The following is a 14,728-nucleotide window of genomic DNA, read 5'->3' as shown; positions in this document are numbered from 1 at the left end:
ACTTATGGGTGCCAAGTCTGCAACGTTGGCAGCTCTGGCACAGTTTGGTCAAGTGCTAGCAAGGAGGAGGAGAGAGTACGGATTAGTTTCCATTGTTCGTATGTTCGTAGCGGGCGACAAAATTTTATTAACACCCACGTGTCAAAAACCCGCATCTGCATACATTTCACCCACGCAAGCTTTTGTTTTCCCTTTGTTTTGTGGTCATTTTCATGGTGGGGCGGCCTGGGGATACAAACATTGTGTGTAGCGATCTGATTTTTGCGATTTTGTCGACGATGTTGAACAGAAGAGTAACTTCGGAATACATACAGCGGCGGCAATATTCTCTCTGACTGAGGGTGAAATTTCAAAGCCCGGACAGCGCCGCCGCTCGGGTACGGGCTAAGCCTAAAGGCAAAATTGTCCGAAACACGGGTGGTTCGACAAAAATGAGCAAGGTTCGACCAACAGTGAACACGCCATTTTACCGAGCACATCATCAACAGTTACGAAAAAATATCAGCTAAATGAAGAAAAACGTCATATTTTTTTAGTAGCCATCTGAAAATACATGTGAAAATTCATAATTCTATCGCAAGAAAACAGACCTCGATCCGCGAAAATAGGCCTAAACTGGCCCATGTTTGTTGTACGGCGAAGAGAAACATATCAAACTGTCCGCCATTGTGCCCTCTACCGCAAGATGACGTAGTCACATGCCTGCCGAGTTTTCCAAATAAGGGAATCGTCGGAAACCTGACCCACTTCGCCTCTTGCCGATCGGGCTTCGGGCTGGCTCGAGGGCTATGACGTAATGGCGTGGCTCATTAGCATAGAAACCGCGCCAACCGGCGCTACGAACATCAGATCAGACGGGCGCCGCGCAGGGCAGTAAACAAAGCCGGCGCTGCGGGATTTAACGGGCCAAACAAAGGCGCACAGCGGGCGGGTAACTCCATACTCTCTCCTCCTGATAAAAGCTCCTGATAAAAGCTCCTTGGTGCTAGGTTATATAACTGTTTAGTAAGGTAGTGGTTCTCACAGAGTATATTTTACTTGAACTGTATAATAACACAACTGTATGAATGATGTTAACTTTATTCGGATTATTTTGCTGTTTAAGAACGGCTCTGTTACAGTACAACAGGGTTTTATCAAAGTGCACTGTAGTAATCAAATTTATCAGTAGATGTGTCCTGAATTTCTGAAAGAACAAACAAAGTATTGTCACCATAAACAACATAAAATATTAACATGGCATATACAGTAATGGAAATAATTTTTTTAATGGCAAGATCAAGTGAAAGGTAGATATTTTAAACTAAAACAGGTCTGTGGTATGTTTAATGGAACGTTTCGTTTCTTTTAGTAACGCAATTATGCTTTTACTTGACGGAGTCGTGACGTCACGCGTCAGACTCACTCCGTCGAGCTCGGTCAGAATCTTCCCTTTCGAAATTATAAATTAAATGTGGGTAATTCTATTTTCAACGCATCCGAGGACTACTATTTTGCTGAAAGAAGTTTGTTACACGAAAATAGCCTGAAATTTCTTAGAGTAAGAAATTTCCGAATACGCCCCCTCCCACACCATGTCAGATGCGGCGCACGCATCTTACACAATTCTAGATTTTGTAGCGGTGATTTTCCATAAAACAAAGTAAATGACATGTCAAACTGTTCTCTACAATGTCTGTTTTATTATAACCAAACAGCGAAAATGTTAGTTTATAAATTGTACACAATCTTACGAAGAAATCCTCACCGTTCACATCCGTCTCTGCAAATTCCTGCTCATAAGCCATGCATAAACCAAGCAGCACATTCATGGTAGGCCGATACGTATGTTATATTTATTAGAGAAGTTTATTTGCAAGTTCTTGCCCGAGGGCTAATTGCAACATGAAACATACAGAAAATATAATAAACATGTATAAAATGAAATACTTTGGTATAGATAACAATGGTGACAAGTGTAAACGAGTGACTATTCTATCAATGATATGGACTGCTGAGAGCTACAATCTACGTATTTAGGGTTTGACTTCTTTTCTGGAAGCAGCGGAAGACGAAGTGTCCCACTTTTTCTATGATGCGTGGGTTATGTGACGTTAACAGCGTTATAGTTTTGCTTTCGTCGGTAAGCGTTTGGAAATTTTTGTGGAATTTGCATGCCTCTTCAAATAACTCATTTCTTTCCTGATCGTTAGAGAGGCAGTTAGAAATAAAATGTATTTCGTCTTCCACCGGTTTTGCCATACAATGGTTACAGGTTCTTTCGCCCACAGGTAGCTTTTTGTACCGCCCTCTCTCAATTTCAAGGGGGTGGGCGCTAATTCTAAGTTTGCACATTGTCGATCTGGCCTCGAATTTATCTAGTAACGTTAAATAAGTTTCCATTGAGTATCCCTTCTTTAGTTTCTTGAAAAATCTTAACTTACCATTATCTGTGGACAGTCTATGAGAAAATGTCTGGATATATATGTTTTACATAATTGCATGGCCTTTGGCAACGTCGAATCTGCAGCGACCAATATCTCGCTAGCACGATATGGCATGGACCGCAAACCAAGCAGCACATACGCCAAAAATAGTTACTCAAGCAACTGGATATGGTTTTGAAACGGTCAGACGTTTCGGAAAGAATCCACTTTCCTTCGTCAGTGACACTGAAGTGATCTGCAAGAAACAGGTCTTTTATACTCTAACTGTGAATGAAGACAATTTCAGATGTCCAATAGGAAAGGTTGTAAGACAATTCAGACTGAAGACAATTTGGATTCCAAAGAAAACAAAGCTAAGCCAAAGTCAAGCTGAAGACAATTTTGATTTCAAAGGATATCAAGGCTAAGACACAGTTAATGCAAATGAGTCAATTAGCTCCTGTTGTTTTAGTTACAGGAGCTAAAAGTTTTGTTGGCGGGGGGGGGGGGAGAGAGTGCTATGTCCCAAGTGCCGGAAAGTTCCATACGTAGCCCCCCTTTTCTGTTGAGGGTGGGATTGTATATTCTCTCATATATGGCCTCTCTAACTCCCCGTTCAAACCAGCGGGCTTCGCGGTCTAGGATGTCGGTAGATCGGAGGTTGAAGGAATGTCCTTGGTTGTGTTGTAGGTGGTTGAAAATAGCAGAAGAGTTGCCGTTGGCCTTCGGTTTGCAATGTTCTTGGTATCTTGCTTTCAGTGGACGACTAGTCTCACCAATGTATGTGTTGTTACAGTTGGGTTCCTCGCATTTGAGTCTGTAGATTACATTGGCCTTAGTACCTTTCTGTGGTTTGTCTTTTGGATGCACCAGTTTGTGTCGGAGGGTTGAGTGAGGTTTGAAGTTAGTGGCGATGTTGAAGTTTTGGAAGATCCGTCTGAGTTTTTCCGAAACTCCTTGGACATAGGGGATGGTAATGTTGGCTTTCTTTCTGTCGGTCAATGGTTTGCACTTGGCTGTTTTCTTTGAGTGGTCCGAGGGTTTGAGGGCTTTGTTGAAGGTCCAGTTTTGGTAGCCACATTTGTTCAATGCACTTCGGAGGTGTTTGTGTTCCTCTGTTTTGGCTTTGCCAGAGGAAACAATGCTGTCTGCCCGGTGATACAAGGTTTTAATCACTGCCAGTTTGTGTTCCAAAGGGTGGTGAGAGTCAAAGGCCAGATATTGGTCAGTGTGCGTCGGTTTCCTGTACACTTCGAACTGAAGGCTGCCGTCCTTCTCTATGATAGTTTTGGTATCTAGGAAGGGGAGCATGTTGTCATGACTTGACTCCTTTGTGAACTTGATGTTCTTATCTACTTGGTTGATGTGGTCAAAGAACTCATCAGCTACTCTCTGTTTTAGCTTGCAATAAGTGTCATCTACATAGCGGAACCAGTTGAGTGGGGGAGTGTCCTTGAAAGTACTGATAGCCTTCACTTCAAACTTTTCCATGTAGAGGTTTACAACAATGGGTGACACTGGTGATCCCATAGCACAGCCGTGCAGTTGTTGGTAGAACTGTCCTTTGTAAGAGAAATACGTACACCCTAGGCAAAGGTCTAGCAGTTTGCACAGTTGGTCTGGAGATAGCTTGGTTCTGTCTGTTAGTGTGTTGTCAGCCTCCAGGGCTTCCTTGACTACCGAGACTGCGTCCTTAGGAGGTATGCAAGTGAAAAGCGAACAGACATCGTAAGAAGTGATGATTTCATCTTCTTCTACCCGGAGATCTTTGATTTTGTCAACGAAGTCTGCACTATTCTGAACGAGGCACATTCATGGTTGCCCGATACGTATGTCATAACGTTACATACCGTCGAATCTGCAGGGTAGAATATCTCGCTAGCACGGTATGGCATGGTCGACCCGGACGGACAGAAATCTAATTTCCGTCTGATTGCCTTTCGCCGCGGAAGCGCGGCGAAAGACAAAAATTCTGGCGGGAATACTGCTATATACGGGATCATGAGGCCCCGCTTATGAATATTGATTAGCCTTCGGCCTCCTCTTCGCTGATTGGCTAGGTCTTTGATTCAATTAACTCTCGCTGACGCGCACAGGTGTGGGCTCTGGTGGAGTCACGGAAGGTCACGTTTTGGGCCAAAAGAAAACAAATTTCCGCTCAGAAAAGTGCTAGAATTAATCATTTTAAAGTAGTTTATGTCAAAAATTTTACTCGGATCAGGGTCCGAACCTGAACCTGGATCTACTATCTGTGAAAACATGTGAATGAGCTATATTCAAAACAATGGTCCATTTTGCTACAAGGGATTGTGTTTGGTGAAGTAACGTTATCCGACGTCCACTGGCGTCATGAAAACAACACTAACTGTAACTTTGACTGTAGGTGTTGTGACTGTATGTGTTGCTCGTGTTATGTAGTTGGACCTGTAAGCCCCAAAACACTTCAACGCCTGCCGGTATAATCTGCTAATTTTCTAATCGGTCCAACATCCTGTCTCTGAATTTTTTTAGGTCCGTTTTTTCTGGACCGGTCCAGCAAGAATCGGTTTTGTACCGTATCGATAAACCGTACCGGTACCCACCTCTAGTAAGGGTTAACGTTTGTAAGGACTTCCGTCATGTAAAGTCCATGGCACAAAAGCTGTCGGCATATTGGATACACTTCAGAACACAAAGTTATTCATTCAAGACAAACTCAAGGCTTTGAAGTTAATGCCAAAAGTATTTTACCACTTAATTATGTTAGATTACCTTATTGTTAGATGAAGTTGCCATATCAATAGTACGTCCACAAGTCGTTTCATCTTTGTTCCTTAAACGTTCGAATTGTCATCGCGTGACTTCTTCGGGAAACTCCTATTCATAATGACAGTGTCTGGCCGCTTTTATGGCTGCCATTTTGGTTTTATCAGCTTCATGTTTGTCTTCGCGAGTTACATAATATGACAACAAATTGGAATCATTCCAACACTTGAAATTTGAAAAGTATAGAAAGGCCAGTTAAACCCAGAGGAGGAAAAGCATGAAATGATACACGAAAAATCATGATGTGTGGAACATGGCCAGAAATATTAAATAATTGCGTCAAATTGAACCCCTTTTATATCATAATGAAACAAACTGAAAAGAAACAAGGTAACATTATCTTCCTCAATAGTTCACCCAAATGTCCATTCATCAACAGTGCGTGCATTTTACTAAGGGCTTTTTTACTAGGGCTTAATTTGCACGAGAAAAAAGCACCAATCCCCTGTTGCTAAGCAGTTAGACTGCTCGTAACAGACACAAACTTTCAATCCAATGAATCGACCGGAAGTGGTACTATTGTCGATGTCCTTTGAACATATTGCTGACATAGCATTACGCCAAAAGCCATATGTCGAAAGACGTTGAATTTATTGCCTTTACAAGGCCCCCTAATGTGGAAATTGCTAGCTGTACTCCATGCACCACACGAGGATGTCACGCAATGTCCAAGAAGTATACAAAATGAAATAATATGCCTCAAAAGAATCAAAAGCAGAATTGAATGAAATGATTTACAACACATACATAAAGTATACAATATCAGTATTGTCTAACTTGATATATATGGAAGTTTAGCGTATTCAAATAATGCTATGAGTCCTTAAAATAACCCAATTGCTCATATGAATTCCTACAATATGCTACACAACAGTTTTAGATATGCTCTTCCGTGTCTCATACAAAATTCAACACCTACAAAAAGCTTCGCTGTAACCAAATTTCATTTAAATCGTTTCATCGCACGTTCAGACATAAGTTAACTTTTGTTGTTGAATAGGAACACCCGATCTGAGGATCGATTTGACCATATGTATTGAGGTCGTGATACTGTCAAGTTCAACAACCGGGTACAGATCCGTCGCTTCTCACGCTACATGCATTTATGGCTCTTGAAAATTGTTCATTTATCTTAAGTTGTAAAAAATGCAGGAATCACGTTATCTTGAATTGACTAGCTGTGACTGGAAAAGCTCGGGTATAAAACCAGGCTGAAAGCAGTGTCGATAGCATCAGAGAGAGCTCCACACTTGTGTGTACATATCAAGCGTTAAAGTGACTATTCAGCATCAATCGTAAAAGGTGGGTGCCATCTACTACAAAGTACTGTGGTGTCTTAACACATTCTCCTAGATATTAGTTTCGACATATACTAGTTTCGATGTATATTTTCAAAATCAATAGATATACATGTAACGTTATCAATTTTTCTTTGAAATATGTTTCTATCTGATTTGAATAAGCGGTATATGCCATTCGTTTATTGTATTTTCTCGTTATGCGGTATTTTCGTGTGTAAGTCGCAATTCATTCAAAAGATGATAAAAGAATAACGTTTTCGTTGTCTAGTAATATGCTGATTCTCTCAATCAGACAGAATTTGCTGTTTAATCTGCTAGAATAAAAATCTCTTTCTTTGCCATTTTCTCTTGAATTCATTGTCGCATAGCAACAAGCTAGTTGGTTGCCTTGACTGTGTGTGCTGAACAGCCAAGCCAAGAAACAATAAGATGATTTTTTTCTAATGATAATAGAGGCCTCATGCGGAGATTTTCTCTCTCGAAGTCATTACTACTCAAGGCATAGTTAAAATTCCCGTGGATTGTTCGTTCTTGAAGTTCACTTCGCAGCGCTCTTCTAACAGGGAAAAGAATGGACTGGATCATCTAATTGGACTAATTGGACAACGTATGAGAATAACAAGCAGGCTTGAATGAATATGAATCTCTCGAGTTTCGGTTCCACCCCCAAGGTCTGTACATGAAGCTCGTCAGTCCGTATTCCTTTTGCCATGGGAACCATGAAGGCAAGTAAAATGTGTTGTTCTAGTCTTTGCATCTCTGTTTGTCATTACATGAATTCCACTAATGCTATAACATAAAATTGCGTGTTTTTTTGCACGCCTAGGTATGACAAACTCGATAAAGACATGAATGTTTTTTTAATGAAATATATATATATATATATATATATATTACATTATCAATTACAAAGTGGGCATACATTTCAATGCATAGTAAACATTATTTCGCTCTCAAGATGTGTACGGTTGAAACAATACCAACAAACAAGAACTCCGTTAAGTGTAAATTCGTCATTTTTCATAAGCACACATATGCTCTTTCACGAGCCCTTTCCATCATTTGCAGGTTAACGCCTGGCTCCTTGTTTTATTGTTGACGATAGAAGGTAGGACTATGCTTGATGATTCAGCTTTTCGTGTATGGTGCTTTTGAAATTTTGTGAGCGACATTTCCTGTCGATTTCTTTTTGCATCATATAAGTTGAAAACTTTGAATGCTGTCATTTTTACTAGTAAAGCTGGTTAACCATATTTTTCCAAAGGGACAAACATCGTCTCAGGCTACCCAGACATCACGATATCGTAAGTTACAATTCCGCATCGCTAAGACTTACTTATTATTTCAAACGTGAGAGAAAAGGAGAGAGAGAGAGAGAGAGAGAGAGAGAAATAGAGAGAGACAGAGAGAGAGAGAGATCGCATACTGAATATACGAAAAGACGAACACATCATTTTATGCAAAAATCGATGTACGTTTCGGTGACGTGCTTAATCTCCACATTCCCTAGGTGTGTCCGTAACTGCGCAGACCTGCTGGATATAGCGGCTATGTTCGGCATCAGCGCCGCCTGTAACGACTGCCTGGACCCCACTGAGCTGACGTACGTCTGGCACATGCGCGAGTTGGACCTGAGGACAGACACGAGTCGGGAGATCGCCGATTTATCTGCCATTCGAGTCCAACGTACGGCATCTCTCTTTTTGAGCTTAATAATGAATGAATATAGAAATTGAATAATAGATGGTCCAGTTTATTTTAAAAATTAATGATTAAGCTGGATTACGTTTTCACCCTTGCCATGAATGGTGGTGCTATAATATTGTTTCTATGATGTCTGCGTACGTAGCGAAACTGAACTATCCGTGCGACAAGAATGTTTCCGTTGTTGTTTTAATGTACAGGTTTAGCACCACAAAATCTCGGGATAAACGTTGGAAACCTTCATGCCGGCAAAAGGTACAAGTGGATTTTGGACGCCGTGCCCAACAATGGAAGACCTACAGTTTCCTTCCAGTACGAGGCTGCTTCAGCCTACAAGTACAACATGTCCTGTACTGCTGCTCCAACACTAGGTACACGGAGTCCATTGCCTATCTAATCGTCATTCAAAATTGTCTCTTATTTGATGTTGTATTCAAGTTCATCCAACAGACAGGTCGTTTTTAGTTTTAGTTGATTATATAGCCTTATTTGATTATTCCTAAGTTTGTAAACCAGCTGCACGTTCATTCTGTTACTTGATTCCTTGTTTATTTTGACTTCGTTATCATTATCTTCGCCAGCGAAGATTATAAGATTGCTTACTTGGGTCTGTATGTAGGTCAACAGCATATAAGTCGAGAAATTGTGGATGGAACTTTTTGATTTTTTGTAGGTGTGTAGCGGTTGTCGAAAGGCATGCCTAGTTTGAAAATGGTTTACCTGGCGTTTTCCTACGGTACAGCAGCGAGCTTTGTATTTTTTCGAGGTTTGTTTCGAGAAGCATAACTCAAAATGCAGCTGGGCGATTTCTACGATATTTGGCAGGTGTGTAGCGGTTGTGTAAAGGATTGTCATGTGCGAGAATGGTTTAGCTGGCTTTTACCTCTGGTGCTGTAGCTGGCTTTGTATGTAATTGCGTTTGTCTGTTAACACGATAACTCGAGATGTTCTACATGGATGCTAATGATATTTTGTTGATAGGTAGGGGACACAGAAAGGAAGGTCAAGTTCGATAATGGGCCTCCTAGCGACTTGTTTTGGTACTGCAAGTGAGCATCAAAGCTTGCGCCTAAATTTTCCAGAAGTGCCATGTTCATGATTTTTAAGTAGTGGATAGCTGTTGGGACTAGGAGTGAATGGTGTAATTTTGGGCCCCCTAGCAGCTTGTTTGGAACTGCAGTGGGTCTTATAGTTTGTAACTTTTAAAAAGGATAACTGCAGAGGGGATTGATGGATATTCTTTGCTTTTGGTAGGTAGGTACTTAGGGTGATTATCAACATAATGAGATGCTAATTATGTAAATTGCGATCTACTTAATATAATTACTTTGGGATTCTTATCATGGAGAGAACCACATCCCTTACAAAAGTGGTGTGCAGTGCAACATGACACTGGCACCATTGTCACCCTAGTCCAGCACTAATGTGTGGACCATTAATCTTCATTTATCATTCAAGCCCTTCAGACAGAAGCAGAAGCCTGATCTCCTTTCCCTGACAAGGGCCAGTCACACCAAATTAACCCCCTGCCCTCAGTCTCCGGGTCTTAGCACAGACAAATCAAAGGTGGAGCAGAACTAATCGTCATGCCATGGCAGGGTGTTACACGCCCGCCCGTTTGAGGCATAAGACATGGTCACGTAAAAAAAAGATTAAAACATCGCGGTGGGCCAAATCAGGTTGTCAAAGGTGCCAACGTAATCATCATGAGTTGTTCGATCGAATACAGTACGCTTAATGATTCAAATACTATTTCAGGATGAGATTTGAAGAGTCAAAGTTGGCCTTCAAACTGGCTCTTTTTGCCTGATTTTGGCCTCGATTTCACACTGAATGGGGGTTTCCGTGCAACCGATTACGATAATATCATATACTTCTGGGTTGTACGAGTGCGATCATAGAACGCGGGTGGTATCGTATCTTGTCTCGGTTTGTGCTAGGTTGTAGAGGAGGATCTAAGTAAGGCTTATGAATATACTAATACTTGGAGATTAGCAATTACTATGCCTGTCAATCAGCTATTTTGTCTTTGCGGGGCTATGAATGGGGGGATCTGAGTAGCCTGACGTGATAGCCAGGCCAGGTAGACTGTGTAAAATACCTCTGACTTAACTCGCGATTGCAAAACTTTACTTACTATTTTCATGAGATGGACACAAACATTCACCAAGGCGGGGCCGTAACAATCCTTACGTATGACCCTTAGGTAACCCTTAGATGACCTATTATCTAATATATAGGCCAGTCACTCAAAGTTTGTTTATTATTTCTTTTTTTACGAAAAGACTGCAATGTACATTTTGTAGAGTGAAATCTTATATAAAACTAAAGACCTAGCCTAACCTAGCCTAACTAAAGACCTTACATCCAGCTTTGCTATATTAACATCTCGTATTAAGCTGTATTTGGTGCTTATCCGGTCCATTATAGCCATAATTACATACATTAATCATTCAAAAACAACGACCTTCGATAAAGAATGTTTATTTGGCGAAGATGTGTGTTCGAGGAACTCTAGTTATCTTTACCTTTGCCAGAATGGCTAAGGTTATGTTTTAGGCTTGTGAGTCTGTCTGTGTGTCTGTTAACAGCATAACTCGAGAAGCCTTGGATGGATCCAGATGATATTTGGTAGGTGGGTAGGGGTCGGGAAAACGAAGGTCAAGTTCGATAATGGGCCCCCTAGCGGCTTGCTAAGGTACTGCAGCAGAACCTCAATTTTTGATATCTCGTGTTCTGGACATGCTGTGGTTATGATGTTTGAGTGGTAGATAGCCCTTGGGGCAGAGAGTAAGTGCGGTAAGTTTGGACCCCCTAGCGGCTTGTTTGGAACTGCAGTCGCCGATTTCCTTTCAAACTTTGGACGAGAATAACTCCAGAAACTGTTGATGGATTGTCATGATTCTTGGTATGTAGATAGCCCAAGTAACAATGTACATAATAAAATACTAATTATGCAAATCAGCAGCTAATTTGCATAATTAATGACGAAAGTTTATAAATCCACTGCATTTCATGATAGGACTTTCAAACTTGTCACATATATAGATGAGAAAGAGAGAGAAATATAAATGCATGTTAATTATGCAAATGATGGCCTCATTTGCATAATTAATGAGAAACTAGAGTTCCACGAACACATACCTTTGCCAAATAAACCAGGTTTGTTATGTAGAATGATGTCTGCAGACAAATGCGTTACTCATTTCATTTTCTTTATAATTATATGCTTGGAGTTGGTTTATAAAATTTCGGCATTCATTATGCAAATTAGATCCCAAGTTACAATTAATTGATATCAAATTGTATCAAGCATTACTTAAGCTATCAGCATACCAAAAATCATGATGATCCTTTGATCCATTCTTGACTTATTCTCTTTCAAAGTCTTTAAATACACCTCTTACTCTCTTCCCTCTTTCTCAGTTACATATGTGACAACTTTGATGAAAGTACTATAATGGAATGCAGTGGATTTATTAACTTTTCCTAATCAATTATGCAAATTACCTGTTAACTTGCATAATAAGTATCACATTATATAAGTCTTCATTTGGGCTATCTACATGCCAAAAATCATGACGATCCGTCAACACGTTCATATTTTCTCATTAATTATGCAAATGAGATCATCATTTGCATGATAAATATGTATTGACATTTCTCTCTTTCTCAGCTACATATGTGACAAGTTTTAAAGCCCTATCATGGGATGTAGTGAATTTATAAGATATCCTCATTAGTTATGCAAATTAGCTGTTGATTTGCATAATTGTTATCTCATTATGTAGGTCTTCACTTACGCTACCTACATACAAAAAAACATGATGATCCGTCAACATGTTCATATTTTCTCATTAATTATGCAAATGAGGCCATCATTTGCATAATTGATATCTGTCGACATTTCTCTCCTTCCCAGCTACATATGTGACAAGTTTGAAAGTCCTATCATGGAATGTAGTGGATTTATAATTTTTCCTCATTAATTATGCAAATTAGCTGCTTATTTGCATAATTAGTATACCATTATGTAAGTCTTCACTCATTCTATCTACATACCAAAAATCATGACGATCCGTCAATACGTTGTAGAGTTATTCTCATCCAAAGTTTGAAAGGAAACCGGCGCCTGCAGTTCCAAAAAAGCCGCTAGGGGGCCCAAACTCACAGCACTTACTCTCTGCCTCGAGGGCTATCTACCACTTAAAAATCATGATCACAGCATGTCCAGAACACGAGATATCAAAAATTGATGTTCTGCTGCAGTACCTTAGCAAGCCGCTAGGGGGCCCATTATCGAACTTGACCTTCGTTTTCCCGACCCCTACCCACCTACCAAATATTATCGGGATGCATCCAAGGCTTCTCGAGTTATGCTGTTAACAGACACACAGACAGACAGACTCACAAGCCTAAAACATAACCTTAGCCATTCTGGCAAAGGTAAATATAGACGTGTTGACGGATCATCATGATTTTTGGTATGTAGATAGCCAAAGGGAAGACTTACATGATGGAATTCTAATCATGCAAATCGACTGCTAATTTGCATAATTAATGAGGAAAGTTTGTAAATCCACTGCATTCCTTTCTAGGACTTTCAAGCTTGTCATATTTGTAGCTGAGAAAGCAAGAAATATCAGTACATATTAATTATGCAGATGATGATCTCATTTGCATAATTAAGAGCCGGTTTAGTTTCCTACTTTGAAAGAGAATAAGTCAAGAAGGGATGAAAGGATCATAATGATTTTTGGTATGCTGATAGCTTAAGTGATGCTTGATACAATTTAATATTATTATGTTAATAGGGATCTAATTTGTATAAGCAATGGCGAAATGTTAAGAACCAACTCCAGGCATATAAAAGAAAATGTAATGAGTAACACATTTATGTCTACAGACAACATTCTACATAACAAACCTGGTTTATTAGGCAAAGGTATGTGTTCGTGGAACTCTAGTTTGACTATGTTATTTAGTGTTCGTTATTTTGTATTTGTGTCCTTATTTTTGTCATGTGTAAGAGGAGAAGACCCAGATAAGCAACTTTGCTTTTTGTCAAATCCTCGTTAAATAAATGTGAATAAAAAAAAATCTAATCGTCAGATGTTAGAATCTGGCTGAGTGTTAGTGTTTTATTTGTAGTTTTGAAGTATTTTTGTCCCTCTTGAAGTAGTGTCACTTTTTTTAATCTAAGTTAACTCCTAGTGGTATTGTACATGCAACTACAAGAAAGTTCTCAACACTCGAGAAAAGCGAAAAAGGCCTCAAATCAACAGAAATATAGATCCAAATATAAATCCTATCTAATAATCCTAATCAGTTAATCTACTTGGAGATAACCTATTCTCACAAAGCTAGGCTTTGCCGATATTCTTCAATCAAATATATATGGCATTTGGTCCCCAATGAAGAAGAAGATATGATTTTTAACTTAATCACTTGTTCCTTGCTTTTGACGATGAAATAGACGATTCTTTGCAAGTTGATATGACACTTAATCACGTCATCGTTTGTGATTTCTTTGGCAGAAGGGATATCCTGACTGCCGTTTGTGATCTAAGCTCAGAGGCACCTCCAATGTAATGACTGATTTTCTTCTTGTGTAGGTTTTTCGGGACAGACAAGCTTCACAATCACAGGTGTAGTAGAGGTGGAACCACGCAGCCAATATCAAGTCCATCTCCAGGCACACCCTGTCACTTACACAGTTACAACAGACATATCAACTGTAGTACAGGATTCGAGACTCAATTCTGTTGTAACTTCAAGCATTTTAGCAGGTAGTTCAGCCGACAACTTTGTCGTACCCATAAATGTACTGGCAGTCGGCGATGATGAGTCAGTGGCGGTGTGCAATGTCGACGTTACAGTGAGTATAGCAAGAACTCGTGAACTCATTGTAGCATTGTAACGAAGGAAACGTCAAAATGGATGGCTGTTTGGTTGTTTGGTTGGTTGGTTGATCAATTGATTGGTTATTCAGTTGGTTAGTTTATTGATTCATTGATTAATTAAATGATTGATTGGGTGGTTGGTTGATTGGTTGATTTGTGGGTTGATTGACTATTTGAAAGCGTTATGTATTGTTTGATCAACTCTGTGATTGACTGATTGATTGATTGATTAGTTGACTGATCGTTCGATCGATTGGTTGGTTGATTGATTGATTGATTGATTGATTGATTGGGCCCATTAGGTGCTTCCACCAGATGCACCAATCGGGCTGTGGCAGAAGGTTCTGACGTCATCAAATCAGCTGGAAACAAGCCTATCCACCCGTGACTATTCCTCAGCCCTTATTGTCTTAACTGACATCGCGGAGGATCTGGACTATATCTCCGTATCGGTATGTACAAATTCATAAGGATTTCCCCCAGAATGTGTTTCCATAGATACAAGCGAAGATTATTTCAAACTGAAGTGCTTTTTCCATGCACATATTGATTTTTATAGTCTTCTCAGCATAGCATTAGGGTATGATTTGTTCTGCAGCGTATTTCATGA

At 39.9% G+C, this 14,728-nt stretch overlaps 1 protein-coding gene across 1 annotated transcript in view; it reads left to right on the top strand.

Moving 5' to 3' along the window:
* The first annotated feature begins 7,583 nt into the window (after positions 1-7,583).
* Positions 7,584-14,728, top strand: part of LOC118411557 (polycystic kidney disease protein 1-like 2) — a 16,109-nt gene continuing 8,964 nt past the window's right edge. The window contains exons 1-6 of the mRNA XM_035813959.1: positions 7,584-7,619; positions 7,776-7,815; positions 8,022-8,197; positions 8,416-8,586; positions 13,831-14,093; positions 14,421-14,570. Of these exons, the coding sequence (XP_035669852.1) occupies positions 8,062-8,197; positions 8,416-8,586; positions 13,831-14,093; positions 14,421-14,570 (720 nt within the window). The 5' untranslated portion in view covers positions 7,584-7,619; positions 7,776-7,815; positions 8,022-8,061. The remainder of the gene's footprint in view (positions 7,620-7,775; positions 7,816-8,021; positions 8,198-8,415; positions 8,587-13,830; positions 14,094-14,420; positions 14,571-14,728) is intronic.

This window comes from Branchiostoma floridae, chromosome 1 (assembly GCF_000003815.2).
Source record: "Branchiostoma floridae strain S238N-H82 chromosome 1, Bfl_VNyyK, whole genome shotgun sequence".
In the NCBI taxonomy this organism is placed as follows: Eukaryota; Metazoa; Chordata; class Leptocardii; order Amphioxiformes; family Branchiostomatidae; genus Branchiostoma; species Branchiostoma floridae.
This window is presented reverse-complemented; position numbering and strand designations above follow the sequence as displayed.